The 20,851-nt window shown below is 57.2% G+C and overlaps 1 protein-coding gene across 2 annotated transcripts; it reads right to left on the bottom strand.

Annotated features, from left to right (window-relative positions):
• Positions 1 to 7,111: 7,111 nt before the first annotated feature.
• TMEM130 (transmembrane protein 130) lies at positions 7,112 to 20,237 on the bottom strand. 2 transcript variants are annotated; one of them, XM_039878396.1, is made up of 8 exons: positions 20,111 to 20,237; positions 14,801 to 15,106; positions 13,639 to 13,795; positions 12,074 to 12,240; positions 11,572 to 11,656; positions 10,956 to 11,158; positions 8,906 to 9,018; positions 7,112 to 8,487 (listed from the first exon to the last, which is right to left on the bottom strand). In XM_039878396.1, the coding sequence occupies exons 1-8, from the start codon at positions 20,193 to 20,195 to the stop codon at positions 8,299 to 8,301; spliced, it is 1,305 nt and encodes a 434-aa protein (XP_039734330.1). In that variant the 5' UTR covers positions 20,196 to 20,237; the 3' UTR covers positions 7,112 to 8,298. The 2 variants fall into 2 exon arrangements, with proteins under 2 accessions (XP_039734330.1, XP_039734340.1); XM_039878406.1 differs by having other exon boundaries at positions 7,112 to 8,451.
• Between the last annotated feature and the right edge of the window lie 614 nt (positions 20,238 to 20,851).

Genomic DNA, 20,851 nt, shown 5'->3' with positions numbered 1-20,851 from the left:
CAAAGCTGCAGGGTTTTTTTTTTTTTTTTTTAACAAAAGAGCTCATTGAATAAGCAATGGGCTTCTCTGCAACTATTTTTAAAGATGGAGCTGCTGGCTAGGCTGTGAGGAAAATCACAGACAGCGATCTCCTGAAGGTCAACCAGCACGGAGGGACGGACCCAGAGCTGGTGGGCACCTCACGACCCCATGCACTGGGCCTCAACAGAAGATGGGGGGCCCTGGGTGTGACTCCTAGAACACAGCTCCGCTCTGCCCCCGGGGGCGCCCGGGGTGGTGTTTTCCCACGATACCCTCCCTCCTCTGCAGTGTCCCCAGCCCGGTCCCTTTGGCCCAGGAATTCTGTGATCCATCAGCCCTAGTCCCCTCGTCCAGGACATTGCTGTCCTCTGCGGAACTTCGCCCATCCTGTCCCCTGCTCCATACATTCCTTCCTCTTCCAAGTTTCCGCCTCCAATGCCCACTGGTGAATTTTAATCAATCCAGCCCACCCTGAGCCCCGCATGGGCCTGGCTGTCCGTATTTGGGACACATTCAGCGTGTACACATACCCCGCTCCACCCAGGGAACCGAGACCTCAGACCTGGTCCCTCCCTACCCTCCGGGAAATCCAAGGTGGAGCCAATGCGCCCGGGGACACAAACTCCACGCCTAATTCCCAACCACTTCCAAGGCCTTCTTTAGGGGAAACTGAGACTCCGAGAGGTCAGTGGCTGAGCCGGGGCTCAAACCAGGGCTGTTTGTGCCTGCATGATGCCAGCCTGCTTTTCACAGTGCAAGGAGCCCTCTCTCCCACACTAGGGACCTCCGGTTCAGGGGACTCGGGCTGTTCTGCACCTTTGTGTGAGGATGTGCTTGGGAGATGCTGCCAGCTGGATTTTCAGTCGGCGTGGGGTGACGGTCTGGGCCTGCCTCCTCCGCCGCAGACTAGGTTGGTAACTACTGGTCTTAGAGGCAGTAGCCGTGGACGTTTACTGGGTCCTGACCGCAGGGCATGTGGCACAGGGGCCCTAGGTGGGCGCTGTTGTGTCCCCCGACTGAGACAAGGGAATGAGACTCAGAAGAGTAAAATGGCTTGTCCGAGGTCATGTGGCAGGCGCAGATTTGAGCCTGGCTTACCCCGCAGGGCTGTTGGGAAGATGCAAGAATGGGGGAGACGGGGTTTGAACCCTCCATGTCTGCTCTCAGCCTTGCTGTAAGGTCTTCTCCCTCCCGATTCTTGGAACCTGGGCACCCCTGGGTGGTCAGAGCAGCCTCTGGGCTCGGCTTCTGTCTTCCTGGTCCCCTAGGACAGGTGGGCCCCTCTGAAGGCCTGAGGAGCAGGAGCCCAGGGAACCGTGGGAGCCGGCAAGCCAGGAGGTCGAATCCTAGCCCGCCAGCCTATCCCCACTCATCAGACAGGAGAAATCACTGAGTAACTAATTTATTAATTTGCATTTTGTTCCCGTTGCGTTTTTCTCCTTCCTGGTTCCAACCCGAGAGCGGGCCTCAGTGTTGCTTGGCCTCCAGGTCTTTGTATCAGGTAATCATGGCTTCCTGGCTTCTCTGGTGAGGGCCGAACGCAAGGGGCCGTCCCCTGGGATGGCTCAGCTGTGCCGTGTTCCTAGGACCCGCGAGGTCTTGTCTGTTGAGGCAGGAAAACACTTTCCCTGCACAGCCGTGAGCCCTGCCCGGAACCTAAGACCGGTGGGCAGCTCGACATTACCCAACCTCCTAAAACTTACATCGAGTGGTCAGCAGCTGTTTCTGCTCAAATAAAAACAAATGTGTCAGATAAAAACACTTCCGGACTTAGGGAGGGAGACTGTATTCGAAAGGATAACTGCAGGGCAGGGAGGTGGGAACCTTGGCGGGACCGCAAGCATCTCGAGCATCTCGAGAGCCCCACAACTAGGGGCCTCTCCCGTGACGGGAGGAACCGCGCGTGGGAAGACCCCGGTGGGGGTCGGGGGGTGAACGGGTGGCATGATGGGACAGGCCATCAGAGTGTCTTTACCTCGAGGCCAGCCATTTCTCAGGGGCTGTCAGCTGGTTCCGCTGGGCCAGGGCGCAGGGGCCTGGCGGAAGGAGAGGCTTAACCAGTTCGGCTGACAAGCACTTTGTTCTCACTGGCCCGTGGGGACAAGCAGCTCAGGGGACCACTGACCAGGCGAAGAGAGGATTTCAGGATTCACGACTGGCCTTGCCTTGTCATAGGTAAACAAGGGAGGTGTCTGTGCCTCTCTTGTTTAAGTCGTATGGAGAAGGCGGTTCTTTGCCATAAGCCATTTTCCAGAACACAAAGGGGGTGTGGGGGGGGGCCTTAAACTTCTGTTTCCTGGAGCACCGGGCTCCGTTCCCATTCAGTGCCATTCAGAGCGACAGCACTGTCCTCACAATAGGCCAAACCTGAGAACAGCAAGAACGTCCACATTGCGAAATAGAAGGAAAAACAGGCCACGCGCATTGATCTTTTTCCTGCTCACTGTTAAAATCTGGCAGAAGCATGTCTGTCCCTGAGGAGGGCTGCTGCTGGTGGCGGTGGCCGGGATAAGGTGCCCGCTGGCATGTTTGCTGCTGCCTTCACCCCCTGCAGCTCAGAACCCGAGAACATCTCCCTGGGAGCCTGAGCCTGGGGACCGCTCCTGGTTTTCCTATGGAAGAGCCGCACGCGGTCACCAGAACGCGGACTGGCGCCGGGAGTCGGGGCTCCCAGGCCTCTTCTGCGCCAGGCCCCAGCGGGCGGCTGTTCCTGTGGTTCTTGGCTCCATGTCGGTCATCCAGGGGATTGGAAGCCGCAAGACGCCGGGCCTTGCTTCGTTGGTGGCTGCGCTCCCAGCACTTGGCACAGTGGCGTCTGCTGAATGAATGAAGGGTGAGCCTGACGGCCAGGGGCACGTGATCCGACCACGTGCGGCCCACCAAGGGGCGAATGCCCGTAGCGTGTCGCACGGGAGAGCGAGGTCGGGCGGCCTGGCTGGAGTGCCGAACCGCGGGTCTGCACGTGGTGCTAAAGTTTGGGGGGCACAGAGGGGCGCAGGGGGCGTTGAGGGGTTTGAGCTGGAGAGTGAGCTGATCGGACCTCTGTTTGGGGCCAGAGGCTGCGGCTTTTGCTGGTGAGAAGATGCAACGCAGCACCTGCCCCCCACCCCAGCCCCCTGCAGGGTCAGGCCAGGAGCGGCCCAGCGCCTGGTCAGACACCCACTGGGGACCTGGGGGCGAGGGCACCGGCCGGAGACTGCAGCCAGAGCGCGGACAGTCTCCAAGGAGGCCTGGCCTTCCATTCCGGGCTCAGCGGCCGGCTTTCTCGCCGACAGGCTTGTCGCGCCCCCTGCTGTCCACTGCTGGAAGCACACCGCGGCTTTGGCGGGGAGGAACTAAAAGCCGAGCCGAGCCCCGCTCCCTTCACAGAGACCTCTTTGCTGACCAGTCTCCAAAACGCTGGCTCAGAACCCGACTCTCATGACTGAGGGGTGCCCGGCTTGCTTTCGCTCGCAGCGGCCCTGGCTCCTTCCGCTCCCGCTCCTGGGTCCGCCGAGTCCTTCTCACTCAGAGGCCCTGGGGTCCCACTCACTGGTCATCGCCTTCCGGGTGATTTCCGGTTTGGCCTGTGAAGTGAGTTGAATACTGTCCCCCAGAAATCGCGTCCACTCGGAGCCTCAGAATGTGAGCTTGTTTGGAGATAAGGTCTCAGCAGATGCAATTAGTTGAGGATCGGGAGACGAGATCCCCCTGGATTTAGGGTGAGCCCCAAGTCCAATGACCGACGTCTGTATGAGAGAGGACGGAGCTCGGAGACAGCGGGAGAGGTGGTGTGAAGGAGGCGGTGACGAGTCTATGAAACGGGGAACGCAGAATTGCCGCCTGAGGGCCACCAAAAGCCAGGAGAGAGGCTTGCAGCTGGTTCTCCTTCAGAACCTCGGGAAGAGACGACACTGCCAACACCTGGACCTTGGACTCCTGGCCCCCAGCGCTGCGAGACAGTGCATTTCTGTCCCTTTAAGCCACTAGTGTGTGGCAGGGCGTTACAGCAGTCCTAGAGATCTAAGGGAGGAGCTGCGGGGTGGGAAGGCTGCAGGCAGGGGCTGGGTGACCCCGCGAAGCATGAAGGGACTGGGCTTATTCTTAGAGCCACGGAGCCGTGAGAGGACAGGGACACGCAGCGGTGCAGCTGATGTTGTTCAGAGGCCACTGCAGGTGGGGGCAGGGGGAGCCAGTGAGCAGCCCGCCAGGCGAGGAATGGTGCTGGCAGGGGAGACAGCCCAACGGGGTGGGTGGGGGGCATAGTCTAGAAAGAGAGCAGGTAGGACCAGCTGAGGGGTTGGATGCGAGAACCAGCATCTCCCAGATGTTCAGCTTGCGCACCCAGCGGTGGGAGAGGAGGTTTCCCACGAAGGAGAAGCTTCCAGAGGTTCCGGCTCAGAAGGCAGGCCTGAGGAGGATCCTGGAGCCCAGTTCCGGACAGGCGTGGGGGCAGGGGTGGAAATGTCAGGTGGGCACGAAGCCGGGGCTCACTGCGGCTTTGAGTTGCAGCTCCCGAATGACTAACGCCGGTGTGTAGCTTTTCATGTGCTAACCGGGCATTTATATAGCTTCTTTGGAGAAATGTCTGCTTAAGTCCTTTGCCCATTTTTTAACTGGGTTGTTTGTCTTTTAGCTGTTGAGCCGTAAGTGTTCACTCTTTCTACTGATCTTGCAACACAGAAACACGAAAGCTGAGACTGACTGAGTCACCGCCTAAGGTCTCGGGAGCCGGGCTAGGACTCAGAGCCCCATTGCTCAGCCCACACCCCACCTCGGCTGCAATTAGATGATTTTCGTGGTTGGAGCTGTTGGCTCATGCTGACCTGCGGGCACCTCGGAAAAGCGACTAGGAAGGAAGAGATGAGGCAGAACGAAGGGGGTCCCCTCTCCTGAAAGGACTTCCCAAGGACAAGAGTCCTGGGAAGTGCCTCGTCCTCCTGGAAGGGCTGAATGTTCTGGAAACGGACTCCCAGGTAGGCTGCTCTACTTGTGTGAGAGCAAGGATGTGCCTGTGGCGTGTGCCAGTGTGTTCACACATGTGCACAGGTGTGTGCCTGTCTGTAGATGCCACAGCTGCCAGGACCCGCGTCATCCACGTCCTTTCTGTCTCCCTGTGGCACCCGCCTGCCACTGCGGGAAAGGGCCTGCGGGGAGCACGGCCAGGCAGGGCTGCCACCTGCTGGTCACATTGGGCCCTGCAGGCAGGCAGCCTATGCGGGCCTGGCCCCTGGTCTCACGGATCAGCTGCCTAAGGTGGCAGCTTTCGGAGCTCCTAGAAGGAGCCTTTCCTCTGGCCAGAAGAAAGCAGAGTCCTCCGTCGTCCCCGTGTCCCTGAGGGCCTCTCTAGGGAACAGCTACAGGGGCCCCATAGCCTTCTTGGCACCATGAGCCTGTCTCCAATCGAATCAAGCCCTCGGGATAATGTTTTTAAAAGCATAACATAAAATAATAGGATTACAAAGGAAGCCAATTATTGAAATACTGATGCCAAAATAGTGATTGTACTATGTCTGCTTAGTGATGCAGGATCGGGTTTGGAGGACTTCCTGTTGGATGGATGGGGGCTGTGACGAACACGGGGAAGTGTATGCGTGTCCTGTGGCCACCGAAACACACCACAGACTGGGGGCGTAAAATGGTGGAGGTCTATTCTCTCTCAGTCCTAGAGGCCAGCAGTCCGGGATCAGTGTTGGGGGTTGAACGGCGTCCCTCCAAAATTCAAACGTTGGAGTCCTCACACCAGCCCTTCAGGACATGGCCGTAGGTAGGGGTAGCGCCTGGAAAGAGGTGATTGAGTTAAAATAAGGCCCCTAGGGTAGCCCTGGTCCAGTCTGACCAGCGTCCTTATAAAAAGAGGGGCTCAGGACTCAGACACACAGAGGGAAGCGCATGCGAGGGTCTGGAAGAAGACAGCAGTGCACACGCCGAGGAGGGGGCCTCGGGAGAAGCCCACCCCGCCGGCACCCCGAGCTCTGACTTCCAGCCTCCAGGACTGTGAGGAAATAAATTTCTGTCGTTTAAGCCGCCCAGGCGGTGGTCTTTGTCCTGGCGGCCCAAGCCGACGGAGACAGGAATACCTCGGACACATTTTGGGTGTTGCCTTCGATTTGTAAAGCATGCAAAATTTGCGAAGCTCCATAAAGCAAAGTACAACGACACGGGGTTTGTCTGTACCCGAGAATCCGCCCCGGGCCCCTCCCAGCTTCTGGTGGCGGCCGGCTGACCCCTGATGGGAGGGGTCGGAGGAGAGGTTCGCGCGACAGCATCCGTGTCACACGCCAGGGACGCTTTAGTCCCAGGGGTTCCCTCAACGGCTTTGCTCATTCACAGCGGGGTTCCCTGAGCGGCACAGAGGGGGCGAAGTCCGTCTCGGGGCGCATCCGCTGGGTGCTGAGGGCTGGGTGCTGGGCGTGGAAGAGCAGAGGCCGTGAAGAGAACCCGCCACAACCCTCGGAGAAGAAAAAGAGCCTAGGAAGGGTGCAGACCAGAGGTCTGCGGCTCAAAGCGTGGTCCCCAGACCAGCAGCGTCAGCGGATGCGGAATCCGTTAGAAACGCAGAGTCACCGGCCCCGCTTCAGACGTCCTGAGAGAGACCGTGTCCTTGAACGAGACCCCCCCGTGTTTTTCACGTACGTCCACGTTGGAGAAGCCCAGCTGCGGACCAGGGGTTCTCACGCTTGAGGCTGCACTGGAAGCCCGGGGCTGGTGGAAGCACAGGCGGCCGACCCTCTCCGCAGGTGCCGATTCAGAGGGGGGCGCGGCCCAAGGATCTGCATTTTCAGTAAGCGCCCAGGTACAGCCAACATCCTGTCCCCGCTCTGATCTAGGGTGGGCCCAGTGTCAGACTTGGCTGCACGTTGGTCACCCAGGGGCACTCGGACCCTCCTCCACGAGACCCTCATCAGAGTCTGATCAGTCTGAGATGCAGCCCGAGCCGCGGCCCAAGGCCCACCGGTGCAAACCACTAGCCAAGGCTGGAGGCCCCAGACGGCAGCTCCACTCGGTCCACGTGGCCAGAGAGCACACCAGGCATGTCCTGCTGTGGCCGAGAACCCCTCAAATGTCCGTGCATGGAAAAAGAAAGAGCCTCGAGCCACCTGGCACAGGCTTGGCTATACGCAGGGCACGCAAACTTTATTCAGCAATAATGGCAGTATTTCGTGAGAATGAGCTGCACAGCAGAGGGGACGCTGTTTTCTGCACAAGGTCTGAGCGCAAACGATGACAGCAGCAGAGCTCTGCCCCACAGCCCTGCCCCCCGCCGAACACCCCTGCACGGTTGGATGGGGCCTCGTCGCGGTCCCCTCTCCACCTACCACCTGCCCTCTCCACCTGCTCCGCCTGTCCCACCTGCCCCAGCCACTGGGCCGGCAGGGAGGAGTGGGCTTGGTTCCCCGCCCTGCCTCTTCCTCTCAAGGCCCCCCTGGGAGCAGCTGGCCGCACAAGGACACCCTCCCCTCCCCTCCGGGGGAGGCCGTGTCCCCACTGGCTCGACTCCTCTTCTGCTTCAAGGGCTTTTCCTCAGTGGAAGTTAACACGGTCTCAATAAAAAGTGCCATTTATAAAGCACTCTGCACTCACAAAGTATTCACCCTGCCCCCATCCAGCCCCCAGCAAACGGTCAGGAAACAGGATGTCCTTAGAATGGGACCAGGTAGTGACAGCACGCAAAGGGAGGGGCCAGGGCCGGGAGCTATTGGGCCAAGTGCAGAAGGTCAGATTTCATCTTAGTTCTAATTCAGGGTACGTCCCAGCAACCTACTGAACCGATACAGAGGAAAGCGCCTGAGATGCGCGTGACCCGTGTGTGAGACGTGTGTGCACGCGCCCGCTTGTCTCTGTGCATGGCCTTTCGTCATATATCCTTAACTGTTGGTGACCGTCCTCCTAGCTCTCTGACCTGGGCAGGGCAGCCTGGGGAAGGAAGCTCGGCTCCCAGATGGGCAGCAGACACGCCAAACGTGGGAGGACTGTGCAAGGGGCAGCCTGGCACAGCTGTCCAGAGGAGAGACCACGTCAAGTGTGGGGTCCCGCCTGGGGCCTCTTCACAGGCGAGGGGTGGGGCGCGGCTCACTGAGAGGCGTTTACAGCAGCGGCTGGACTGTACAGATGGACGGCTGGCTAAGGGGCGTGACTGAGGGGGCTGGTGGCAGCAGCCAGACTGTACAGATGGACGGCTGGCCAGGACGGATGGCCCTGAACTCGTGAACACCCCCTGCTGGGTGGCGTGTACCACCCTGCCCAAAACGTTGAGTCAGCAGTTAGTTGAAGCTGAGACGGGGCCGGGGGCGCCGTTCACACCGTGTACGTTTTGACGGACTTGTAGAAAGGGGGCAGCAGCCCGTGGCTCTCGCGGACGACCTCCAGGTACTCAGAGGGAGTCTCCAGAAAGAAGGGCCGGCAGCACATCTGGCAGCAGCACTTGACCCCGGTGGGGGGCTCCAGGTTCTTGTCAGACATGGGAGAAAAGTCAAAATCAGCCACCTACGGTGAAAACCCCACAGGTGAATCACTGCCCGCTGGGAGCCCCTCCGGTGGCCTCGCGAGCTCAGCGGCTGGTGGCGGCGTGCACAGAAAGAGCTTTCTGGCGCCACACGGCACTTCATCGCGCCCTCGGCTTTTCTGCTCTCGGGGGCTCCCTGTTTTAGTTGCCTTCTCCCTTCCCAGCTCATGGGCACAGCTGCCAGCAAGGGGTGAGCACGGGAGGGAGGTCGGATGGGAAGAAGCCAACTCCTGGCCTATGGATGCCTCTTCGGCACGTTTCCCCCAGCCGCAGGGCCTTGTGCTGCTGTCCAGACCCCTCCCAGGCCCTCTGTCCTGGCCCCCGTGCCCTCCCACAGACCCTCTCCATCCTCCTCCTCTCGGGGCCCGGCGGTCCAGCCCCTGCCCCCCGAGCACCCACCTCCACCATGTCCTTCTGGTGAGTGGCGTGCCTCAGGGTGAGGTACATGATCAACGCCAGCATCATGGTGATGAGCGTGGCACAGGGGAAAGCGAAGACAGCTGGCTGCATGCCTAGGAGCGAGAGAAGGCGAGGTCACGGGCCGGGGCAGCTGGCGCTGGACGCCAGCTCTCGGGAGACCGCGGGGGGCGGGGAGAAGCGTCAGAGCCCACACGGGCCTTTCCCGGAGGCACACGCGTCCCAACTGGTCAACCCTGCAGGGCCAGCCGCGATCTCACGGAAACCACGCTGGTGCGCGCACGTGCTTTAAAACTCGTCCGCAAGTCCCGCCAGTAACTTCCGCGAGGCGTGGCTTGCTCCTAGTGAACAGCACACGACACGGGTGGCGGCACAGGACCTCCGAGCACATCGTGGCTTCCGCCTTGCTCCCTCTTGGGGATGGGAAGCCATGCTGAACAGACACGTGAGCAGCCCTGTGACCTCTGCCAAAGCCCTTTTCCACCCTCTGGCAGCTCTAGGGCCACTCACGGATCCTGTCCTCAGGAAGCCACGTGGCAGAGCAGGAAGGGCCCAGGGTCTGGAGTCAGGCGGTCCTGGGTTCGAATCCTGGCTCCGACCAGGCTACCTAAGGCTAATGCTGACCCACGAGGCTGCCGTGGGGATGCGGCGAGGGGAGGTATAAACGTGCCAGGTGCGTGGCAGGTGACCGGCGAGGGTGAGGTTCCCCCCGCCCCTCCCCCTCCTCCTCCTACGTTCCCTGCACACGGGCTCCACCATGTGCCACAAGGACCCGTGTCCCAAGAAAAGGTGGCATTGATTACCTGGAGCGCTGTCTTATCTGCGGAATTCAAGGGGATCACAGGTACTCAGTGCCCAGGAGGTGCTGGGGGAGGCAGGGCCCAAGCCCTCCCTGCCACCCCGAGAGCACCCACAGTTCACAGAGTCTGCCTGGCCAAGGTCATCCAGGGCCTGGAGTGAAATGCGATGTCTGCACAAGTGTTTAGAGGGACTAGGGAGACTGGAAGGGACAGTGACAACATCTGGTGCACTTATAGGGCCAACCCTGGGAACAAGTGCAGTTGGGAGAGTTTCTCCTGTTGTACGATACAGGTGGGACCTGGCTGGGCATCTGTCCCTTAGGGTTCTGGGATCCATCTTTCTCTACCTAAGGAAATACTTTTCTGGGGTCACAGAAGAGTCCCCCTGGAAATGAAGGATAGAACCCAATGCCATCATCGGCTCATCCCGTGCCCGTAAGCCAGTGGCTGGGCCTGACGATGGCTGGAGGGTACCCCAGAGGGAGAAGGTTGGGCATCCTTCTGAATGAGAGGGACCGCGATGCACACTTTCTGAGCAGCTCACGCTCTTGGAGACCCACCCCCAACCCCCCCAGCCCTGTGCATCCGGCAGTCACTGCTGGGGATGCCGGTTTCCGTGGTGGTAACAGCGCCGCGTCGGAGGCCAGGCGCCGGGGGGGGGGCGGTGGTGGAGGTGGAGGGGGGTGTGTCGCTGATTCCGTGTGGGAGCCGTCACTTCACTGGAGACGATGTAATCGGGGTGATGGAAGGGACATTGACAGAGATGGTGGTGGCAGTGGGAGCTGATACTGGGGTGGCATGGCAGTGATGGCTTTGGTCAAGATGGCCGGTGTGGGGGCTGGTGGGCGGGAAGGGTGTAGCGGTGACAGGGCTGTCTGTGGGCTCTGGACGGTGCCAGAGCTGACGGTGGTGCATGTGGTGTTGGTGACAGCGGTGCCGGTCGAGGTGCTGGTGGCATTTCCAGTAGTGCTGGTGCTGAGGGGGTGTCGGCAGGACTGGTGGGCGCTAGGGCTGCTTGTCGGTGGCACCGGCGGAATCTGGTGGCGGGAGGCTATGGGTGGTCAGTCGATGGTGTCGGTCGGGGCCAGTGGGGTTACCGATGAGGCTAATGTTGGCGGGGTGGCTGGTGACGGCCTCGGCAGAGTTGGTGGTGGCGGCGCAGTGGCGGTGGTGGCAGGGGGGACTGGCTTTTGCTGCCCCTGTGGCTCTGCAGAAGGGGTAGTGACACTTACTGGAGGGCCACACCTGGATCCTGTGGTACTGATGCGTCTTGCTGATGACGTTCTCGGCCCGGATGCTGAAGCAGTAATCTCCAGGTTGTCTGAAGACGTAGGTCAGGTTGTAAGCCGTGCCGGCCACTGACACTGGGTGACACTCCCCTTCCTCCAGCGGGAGGCATTCGGGCTTGAGACGCCAGCACAGGGTCAGAGGAGGGCTGTGGGGAAATGACGTGGCACAGGGTATGAACACAGAACAAGTCCAAGAAAGGCCAGGCGGCCATGAACTTCAGTGTCCCTTCCAGGACAGAACTCCCAGCTGTCCTGGCCTCTGCTTCACACTTTCCAGACCAGAGAACAGAATGGTACCTAAGAGATGGCCTGGGATCCCAAGGGGATGCCAGGCCAATGAAACCAGCAGGGACATGCACAGCCTGCTCCATGGACGCACGTGGCGTGCCGTGCAAGCTCTCTGGGGGATGTGGCGCTTGAGCACGATCTGAAAGGATGAGTCAGCTTTTGCTCGGTTTAGAGGGAGCGGGAGCGTGTCGCGTTATCTGCCCATCAACTCAGACGCCAGAAGACGCAGGTCCATCAGCGGACGCCGGACGAGAATTCCCACTTCACTCACCTCCCCAGGAAGTTCAAGGTCACCGTCATCTTTTGGAAGTTCTGAAGTTGGGTGGGTCCCGAGACCTGGATGCCTCGAAGGGTTTCTGAAAGGCAGAGAAGACCCTGTTAACCTGGCGACTGAAGACAAGTGACCAGCACCCTGTCCTCCCGCAGCCCTCCCCCAAGGGCGGCTGCGAGTCTGTCCAGGGCAATTCTGGACTCTCTGCCTCCCTGTCCTCAGCAGGCGCCGGAGCCCAAGTGGCTCGGAGTCCCCCGGTCCCCTACCATCTGCACCGCGTGCGCAAAGGGCCACCCCATAGTGTCACCGCAGCACAACCGAGAACTCTGCTGCAGTGCCCCAGAGGCCCCTTTCGCCAAAGCCAGGGAGAGACGGATTTCTGCATCCCCTCCCTGTGCAGTACCCTGGGGCACAGCCCACTGCGCCTTGTGCCCCCGACCAGAAGCCAACGTGACGGGGAGATGAAAATCACTCCACCTGCGCCAGCCCCCCAGAGACCCACCCTGCAGCTTCAGCGAGGTGGAAAAGTCACCCGTCCTCTGCGCGACACCCTTCCCAGCATCCGGCGTGGCCCGTTCCCATTCCGCCACCACTCTGAGCTTCACGGTGACGGTTCCAGTGATCGAATAGTTGTAATACACCACAGAGTCTTCAGTGATCATCTGGGTGCTGTAAGGTGACGGGGAGGAGACAGGCGACGGAAGTGACTCACGTGGCTTTTTAGAGTTGGGGGTGGGGGGCTGTATGGTGACTCGCTCAGCTACCGACACCTCATGAGCAAATCTGTCATCACAGTGGCATCCCCCAGAGCAAGCCGGGGCTCGAGGTGGACAGTACTCGGGAAGGGTAGATGCTGGTGGTTTTCGTGTATGTAAGTTACAGGTGAGAAAACTACCCAGCAACAGGTACCCATCACCTACCAGGAAGGCAGGAATCTGGGAGAGGCCATATGTTAGACACAGGCCCAGTCTGGGGAGGGGAGGGGTACAAACTTTGGAGTTAAGACACATCTGGCTTTCAATCTCGGCTCCAGATTCCTATCCATATAACACTAAGCCTTATTTTCTCATCTGTAAAACAGGGAGGATCGTACCCACCCCCGCCCCGTCACGAATTATGATACAATGTATAAAACGTGTAAGTAACATCATGCTCTTTCCCTTCATTGACCTGAATCGCTTTTTTAAAAGTCTAATAACAATAAAGAAAATCTTTATGTTGATTTGTCAATGCTTTTTATGTATGAAGTTTAACGGACCTTTATCTATTACATATCTCCCAAATATTTTTCCCTGTTTAACCTTTGTCTTTGGTTTGATTTACTTCTTTCACACTCAAATTTTAAATCTGGTGATGCCCAATCTAACAATTTTTCCTTTAGTTTCCTCCTCTGTTTATCTTCTTAGAAATGCCTCCCCCACTGCTAATTTATCCAATGGCATAATCGCCTACGTTTCAGTCTAATCCTGGTTCATTATGTTTAATTTTTAAAATCTATCTGGAGTTGCTTTTGTTTGGGATCGAATTGTTTTTCTCCCAAAGAGTTAGCCAACTGCCCTGGTACCATTTATTAATTTATCTATGTTCACTGGCTAGAAGTACCACTCTATAATATATTAAATGAGTCTATAAACTTAGGCTGTTTCTGTCTTTTCTATTCTGTTCCATTGAGCTGCCTTGTGCTGCTGCAAATTATCTGTAGACTTAAAAATACATTTACGTTTGCATTTCCAGTTCCTCTCCTTGTCCCCCTTCAACACCATCCTGCTTTTCTGATCTTTGTTCCCCTTCTGACAATATTGAGAAAATTTCTCTTCATTTTTTAAGTCTTTTTAAGTTTCTAGTACAAGCTGTGGTTTTATCAGGCACCTCGAAGGCAGGTCCCGTGACTGGCTCCCTGCCTCGTCGCCATACATCCAGAGTTTGGCACGGGGAAGGTGCTCAAGGAATGTTCGGAGCAAGATTGTGAGCAGGTGGAGGTGGGACAGTAGGAAGCACCCTGCGTGGGACAACGGGGCCACCGCCGTGGGCCAAGGCATTGGGGCGTCGAGGGGAGTCAGGACATACCCATCTCCGAAGTCCCAGCTGTAGAGAAAGGAGGCGGTCTTGAAGAAGTTGCTCGGGTCATGGAGGAGGAAGGAGATTTTAAGGGCTGTCTTGGCGAGATAGTTGGGCCAGGGCAGGGACGTGTTCTGAGTGACAACGAGGTTCCCCATGAGGAACTCTGGGAGAGAGAGACCAACGGAAGGTGAGTCCATTGAGGAGGCAGGAGGGCGGAGCCAGGGAGTGACCTCACGTGCCCGCGGGCAGAGCGGCCTCTCTCCCACCTGACATTCTGGCTGTCACAGCTAGGTCGTGGCTGGGTGAAGACGTTTGTTCTACAGCCATTTCTCTAAAAAAATATTTAAGAGCCGATTTTTCTCACCATAAAAGCAGGGAGTAAGGCGTGCTCGATCAAGCTCATCTGGAAAATGCCGAAAAGCAGATCGAAAAGAAAGGAAACAGCCTATCACTCAAATACAACCACCGCTGACACTTTGAAGAATTGCAAAGTAATGGTGTGTGCGTGTGTGTGATGTATACGGTGTACTGAACATGGCTGATCGAATTGGTTATAGAATTTTGTGTTTTGCTTTTGAAAATTTTACAAACATGGGTGTTCCCCCAGGACATTACAAACTCTTTGTAAAGGTCATTATGACTCGTCATACAAGTTCTATCAATATACTTATCTGCTCCCTTTACAGTCGCATACTTAGCTTGTTTATATTTTCTTCTGCTATTACAAACATTGCGGTGAGATCCTTCGTGCATAAAGCATTACCCAAATGGAGGTGTATTTCCTGAAGATGAATGCTTTCAGAGATTGTGAGCTCCAAGACAGCAGGGACTTCTTGGAAGGAGGGAAGTTGGGGGAGAGAGAGAATGAGAATGAACGGGCCAAAGAGTACAATAATTTATAACCACTGACACATATAGATAGATCAGCTGCTCTCCAAGGGGCTGTATTAATTTAGACCCCCAGCAGCAAAACGTACTTTGAGTGTCCATTTAAGCACAACACTGCCAGCAACGGGTATTACCATTTTCTGATCCTCCCTTAACTCCGCTGACAACGAAGAAGGAACCACGGGTCTAATTTGCATTTCTGTGATGACTAGCCAGGCCTGCCGGTTTTTCTCTGCACCAAGAGTCTGGAGGCAAATTAGCAAACAGGAAAGGTCCCCACCTGTGATGGAGAGGACGAGGAGGCTCCTTGCCACAGGCTGGCATATCCAGCAGTTGGCGGCGGTGACCCAGACGGAGACGGGGAAGTCCCCGGGCGTGTTCCCCACAGCGCGGATGGTTGAGCTGAAAGCCTCTTCAGTCTTTCCCGTGAGCAGCAGCGGGGTATGGATCCAATGGAAGCGGTAGAAGTGAAAGCTGGTGGGCAGGACCAGGCTGCCATTGTCACTGGCCACCAGGCTGGCCGTGACGGTCACCTCGACGCCCGTGGTGGCAGGGCTATCCGTGGTGAGGTGGAGCTCATACCGGCCTAGGAGCCCAGAAACAAACACTGCTTTTCAGGAGGGGACATGGCACCCTCTGGGCTAGCTTCTATTATTCTATGTTACAGGTGGAGAAACGGAGGCCCAGCCAGCTCAAGTGACTTGCCCAGTACGGCTAGTTCATTGTCAAACTCGATTCAACCCCAGGCGCGACTGACTACAAATCACACAATGTTCTTTCTAGTGTCCCCAGTTTACATTACAGACCATGTGTGTGGCATGGGCCCGACCTGGCCAGACTTATATGTTAGCTATGAAAATGACTACTCACGCATGTCACGGGAGGAGCCACCACAGCTGCTGCCAAGAGATGCCCGCCGTCACCTACTCTTTGGGCTAGTTTACACATCAAGCAAAATGCCAATCGGAAACACAAAGCCGAGCCTGTTAGCGACCCACCGCCCTGACAGTGGAATAACAAGCCGTGGGAAGGAGATTCGAGCCAAGTCCCCGCGTCTCTCGGTCTGAATTTCTAAATCCGTAAAGCGAGAGGTTCTAGATCCACAATGTCCAATACAGTGGCCACTAGCCAACCACGGCTAATTAAGTCTCAAGTAAAAGCAAGCGAAATTGAACACCCACTTTCCTCAGCCACGCTAGCCACATTTCAAGGGCTCAGTGGTCACATGTGGCTGACGGGCACCATTTTGGACACTGTGCATTTTGAATATCTTCATTATCACAGAAAGTTCCACTGGGCCTCACTGCTCTAAGTGACTTCAGGATTCCTGCCAGGGCCAACGCTGTAACTTCTATGATTCCAGTCGGGTCAACTCCTTGGGGAACTTGAACTACTGGGGATGCATCTCTTACAGGAAACCCCGGAATTAGTCTTGCAGGTTGCTACCAGAGAACACAGTCTTCGGCATATGGGGAAGAGGGCAGGCTAGAGGCCTTTTAAATAACACTCCCCTCCCCTCCCAACCACACCGAGGGGAAGATTAATCTTAACCTGAAAACAAAGAAAAGTAGACAAATATTAAAACATTGTATTAAAAAGTAAAATAATCAGTAACAACTATTGTTACCATATTTGGACATTCCCTACTATTTTTTTAAAATCATGCCCTTACTCTGAGATTATATATTCTATTGGTTTTTTTCCAATTCTATATCATAGGTATTTTTCTAAGTCATTATTCTTCAACTGCTTTAGACAGCTGCATGATATTTTACCATACAAACAAGGTAAGAGTCTAAAAACAAGGCTCGTTTCCATCATAAAAGTAATCCATACACATAAGAACATTAAAAATGTCCTATCTCCTACCTCCCAAAGACCACAGCTGCTGTCGTATTGCTGTCCTCACGTCTCTTTTCCATGCATAAAACAATTCTGAATTGTTTTAATTGTTTTATTTTCACATGGTAATATATCCGAAGCATGTCCATGGTCGGACCGCTATGCATTTCGGTATTTGCGCGCTAATCCCATCTAGCATTGTGAGCGGTGACACTGCGTCTCCGTAACTCTTTTCCTGTAATTTGTAGTTTTCCTCTGCAGGTGACACTTCTGCAGGGCTGGCGGTTACAGAGCATCCGGCCTGCTGCAGTGCACACCTGGCACAAGAGGTGGGGCAGAAGGAAGCGGGGAGGGGCTGCTCGTTCCACTCCCTCCCACCCACCTTCAAGCGCCTTCTAAAGGCTGACGGAACCCAGCCACGCAGACCTACTTTCTGGGCTCCAGACCTGCGCTGAGCAATCAATACAAGAGCCACTAACCACATGTAATTAAGTTTATCAAAATTAATTAGTCAAATTTAATGAATACTAAAAATTCAGTTCCTCAGTTGCACGAGCCACACTTCAAGGGCTTAATAGCCAGCCATAGGTGGTTTAGTGGCTACTCTTCTAGATGACATAGATCCAGAACATTCCCTTCGTCACCCAAAGTCCCGCCGGACGGCACTGCTCTCGACCCTCTGGATTTCTCTCCTCCAGAGACCTGCTATTGCCTTCGCTTAGCACCCCGTGTTGGAGTTAGAGGATCCGGCTGTCCCAAGAATCAACCCCTAGACCTCTGCCACCCTAACTGCTCCTTGGGCACCCTTCCCTCCTCTCCATCACTGTCGATGTTGCTCAAGGCCCTGGCTGGATTACTGCCACATCCTGTCCCTGACCCTTGGCCTCTAGTCCTGCCGTACACTCAGCCACCCCCAACAGCGGGCTTCTAGCAGGGTAATCTGATCACGGGCCAGTCTCAGGGTGAAACCCGGATGCACGTGTCGGTCCGTCTACGCTGTAGCTGGCCACTTTACCTTTTCAGTTCCCCCCATGCTGTTCCTGTTGCCCTCCTCCGTCTATCTGTCCCTAGACATCACCTCTTCCAGGAAGCCTTCCCTGAATGCCTCACCTCCTTGGCGCTCGCCTAACAGCCCGAGCACACGGCTGTCACGACTCTATGTTCAGATGATAGTTTCGTTGTCCCCACCGCACTGCAAGCTCGCCGGGGGCTATGGTCACCTCCATCTCCCCTGTGCCTAGCAAAGTGCTTGGCACACAGTGAATGTCCGACATTGCTGTCGCCGAGTGGCACCTGGAGTGAAGGGTGTGGCGGAGGCACCCGCCCTCCTGGCAATGCCCCGGAAGACTGTTCACTTCGGGGATATGGACTGAGCCCTGTCCTTGGGCCCCACCCCAGAAGCGCAGGTCATGCCTCATGAGACCTGCAGTGAGTGTCCTCAACTCGGCCACATCCGCCGATGGCAACGCTGCCTGCCCTCACCGCTCCAGGCTTTCCCCTTGCCCGTGTCCCAAAGAGAGAACTCCAGATGCTGTGGGAGAAGCTTTCCCAAGAAGATAAGGCGTGTATTTTCCATTGAGAGACTCAGTCCCCTGATCCCCTGGGACCACGAGCAGATGTGCCCCATCTTGACTGAATTCTATTCGATCTCCCTCTGGCTGAGATTGGTGCTCGGATAAGAAGCCATGCCTTGCCTTCTCCCTCCGCTCCTGCTCACCCCCAGGCCAAGAGTGGGGGCTGAAGTGAGGCTGGCAGGTGGCGTGGACATGTGGCTGGCTGCATGCTAATGGCCATGCAGCATCGGCAGCTAGACTGGCGCCTGTCAGCACGACGCAGATCGGTTGCCAGGGGAATGGAATCCGGAGGGCAGCAGGATGAGGGGGAGGAGCAAAGGGTGGGGGAGGGGCCGTGGCTCCAGCCGACTGCGCAGACACTGGCGCAGCTCCTGGGAGAACCCCACCTGTCCAGGCACAAGAAGCCTCCAAAAGCACTTTTTCCCCTCAAGCTTTCTTTTCTTTTATCTTTTTAGAGCAGATGTTTCATAGCTTCTGGGTGATGCTGTCCCTCTTCCTCAGGGTTCTGGGAAGTGTCTAGGACATCCAGGCTGGAATGGACTGTGAAGGCTTTGCCACTTGTGGCTGGAGGAACTAAGCCCAGGTCCTGTTACTCTACCCATCCAAATCCATCTTTCTGAGTTTGGGGGCCCAGATGCCACAGCCTTAGAGTATGGAGCAGCCAAGGAGGGGCTTCTGGAGTGCCATAGATGCTGGGGAAGACCCAGCGCTGGAAGGGTCATGGCAAAATGATTAGGGGCCACTGCTGCAAAGCTTGACCCCTGGGAGCAAAAGCCACAAGCAGGCCCTAGGGCTTCGGCTCAGAGCACACGCACTTTCCCTGACAACACAGCATGAGGGGCCCCGAATATGCACTTGTTGACAGCCCCAAACCTTTCCCAAGATGCCTCTGAGGTCTGGAGAAAACCACCCGGAATTAATTAATGGTCCAGGACATGGGCTTCTGAGTTGGACCCCAGGCGCAGGAAGCACTCTGCAGGGGCTGACCACACCCCAGGGGCTGACCACACCCCAGGAGGCGGGGGAAGGGCGACCCGACCTCTATTTTTCCCCTGTGGGTTTCCCCCAACCCCATTCTCAGCAATTTGAACATATCCTGGATGCAACAGGGAGGCTGGGGACTACACATGACTTCCAAATAATGAATCCGCTTTTTTTTTTTTTTTTGATAATTTAGGCCACATCGGTCATTTTGGATACATGTAACCTAATGGACAAGAGACCCCATTTCTATACGAATTTCTAGGGGAAAGTAAATGACCCTGACCAAGCATAATTCCCATAATTCTCTTACTTCATCCCTGAGATGTAAGTTTTTTTATTTGATCTTGTGGCTTTTATTTCACAAAATTGCCTTAAATCGCTTCCTCTGTCCCCCATTCTTTGAAGGCAGGTAATGAAAACTGTTGGATAATATTTAACACCCCTCCCATAGCTGCCCACGTCCCAACTGTCCCCCAACAACTCTCCAATCTGGGTCCTTTTTTTTTTTTGTCCCCAAAATAAGGCAGAAGAGTTAGTGCTGGCCTTCTGGCGGTGGGCGGTGGGCGGTGGGGACGGTAGATGCGCGGCGGGGGACACGGAAGTGGGACCCGAAGGACCATGTTCGGGGTCCATTTTGGAAGTCATTCCCCGAGAGGAAATGGCAGACCGGCCGCCTGGGCTCTAAAATCGCGTCCTTCCCGGAGCCAACACAAACAGAGTGGAAAGGCTCTCCAGACACGGCGACATTTCAAGGCAAAAATGCCGCTCCTCGGGCAACCTGGTCGCGCCTCCTGGGAGGCTGTGGCGTGAGGACCGAGCTCGCACATTCCGGGTCCCCGCATCGTCCTCCCCCACTCCCAGCGGCTGCGAGTTCCCCAAGTGTCGGGATGGATGCGACGGCCACCGCGCGCGGTTCCCTGGGCAAGGCCTATCTGGAGGTGGAACCGAGGGGCGCGGGGAACCCCACGAGTGGCGAGGCGACTTCTGGGGAGAGCGGCGAGGGGAGAGAGGAGAGGGCCTTGCGGCGCCCAGCTGGCCGTGTCCCCTCCGCAGGGCGGTGCCGGGGCTCGGGGGAGGAGGGAGGTGCGCGCAGGGCGCACGGTGCCAGCTCCGAAGCCCGGGCTCCCGGAGAGGCCCGGGGCGCGCCGCGGCTGGGGGAGGGCAGGCGGCCGGCTCGCGCAGCGCCTTACCTGCAGCCACCGCAGCCGGGGCCAAGGGCAGGAGGCAGGCGAGCCAGAGGATACGGCTGACGCGCGGCCAGAGGGCCAGGGCCATGGTGGCTCCGGGAGCGGCAGGAGCCCGCCAGGACGCGGCTCGACTCGGCTGTGCCTGAAGGTGCAGGCGCGGCGCTCGCTCGTCCTCGCTTGGGGACGCTGTGCCGCTGCGCGCCGCCGCCTCCCACAGCCAGCGGCGCCGACCCCGGCCCACGTCAGCCGCCGCGCGCCCCCTCCCTGCGCCCCCTCCCGCTTCCTTCCTTTCCCTCGCCGCACCTCCTCTCCGCACGATCTTCCTCACGATCCTCATCCGATCCTCGATCCTCCCCATCGGCTTCCCGGGGTCAGTTCCCCTCCGGTCCCGCGCCCCTCCCTCCCTTTCCCGCATCCGCGCCTGTCGGCTCTGACTCAGTGTCCCCAGAGGAGCGTGAAGGGCTGCAGAGCCGCAAGAAGGCCCGTTTGGGCTCCTCTCCAGGTGCCTTCTCCGCTCATGACGCACACGGCTCGGAGATGCGCTCATTACTGAAGAAGCATTGAGCGCCGACTGTGTGCCAGGCGCTGGGCGACCGGCCTGGATCATCTCACATCCCTCCTGAAAAGAGGGGCTTGAGGACAGGGCCCCTGCGCTGGGGCTGATGTCATGCCTCAGTTTACCCTCTCTGCGCTTGCTGTAGAATGGGGTTTGGGCTCATACCTGGAACCACTGTGACGTTGCTG

The sequence above is a fragment of the Pteropus medius genome, unplaced genomic scaffold (genome assembly GCF_902729225.1).
Source record: "Pteropus medius unplaced genomic scaffold, Ma_sr-lr_union100, whole genome shotgun sequence".
Lineage (NCBI taxonomy): Eukaryota > Metazoa > Chordata > Mammalia > Chiroptera > Pteropodidae > Pteropus > Pteropus medius.
This window is presented reverse-complemented; position numbering and strand designations above follow the sequence as displayed.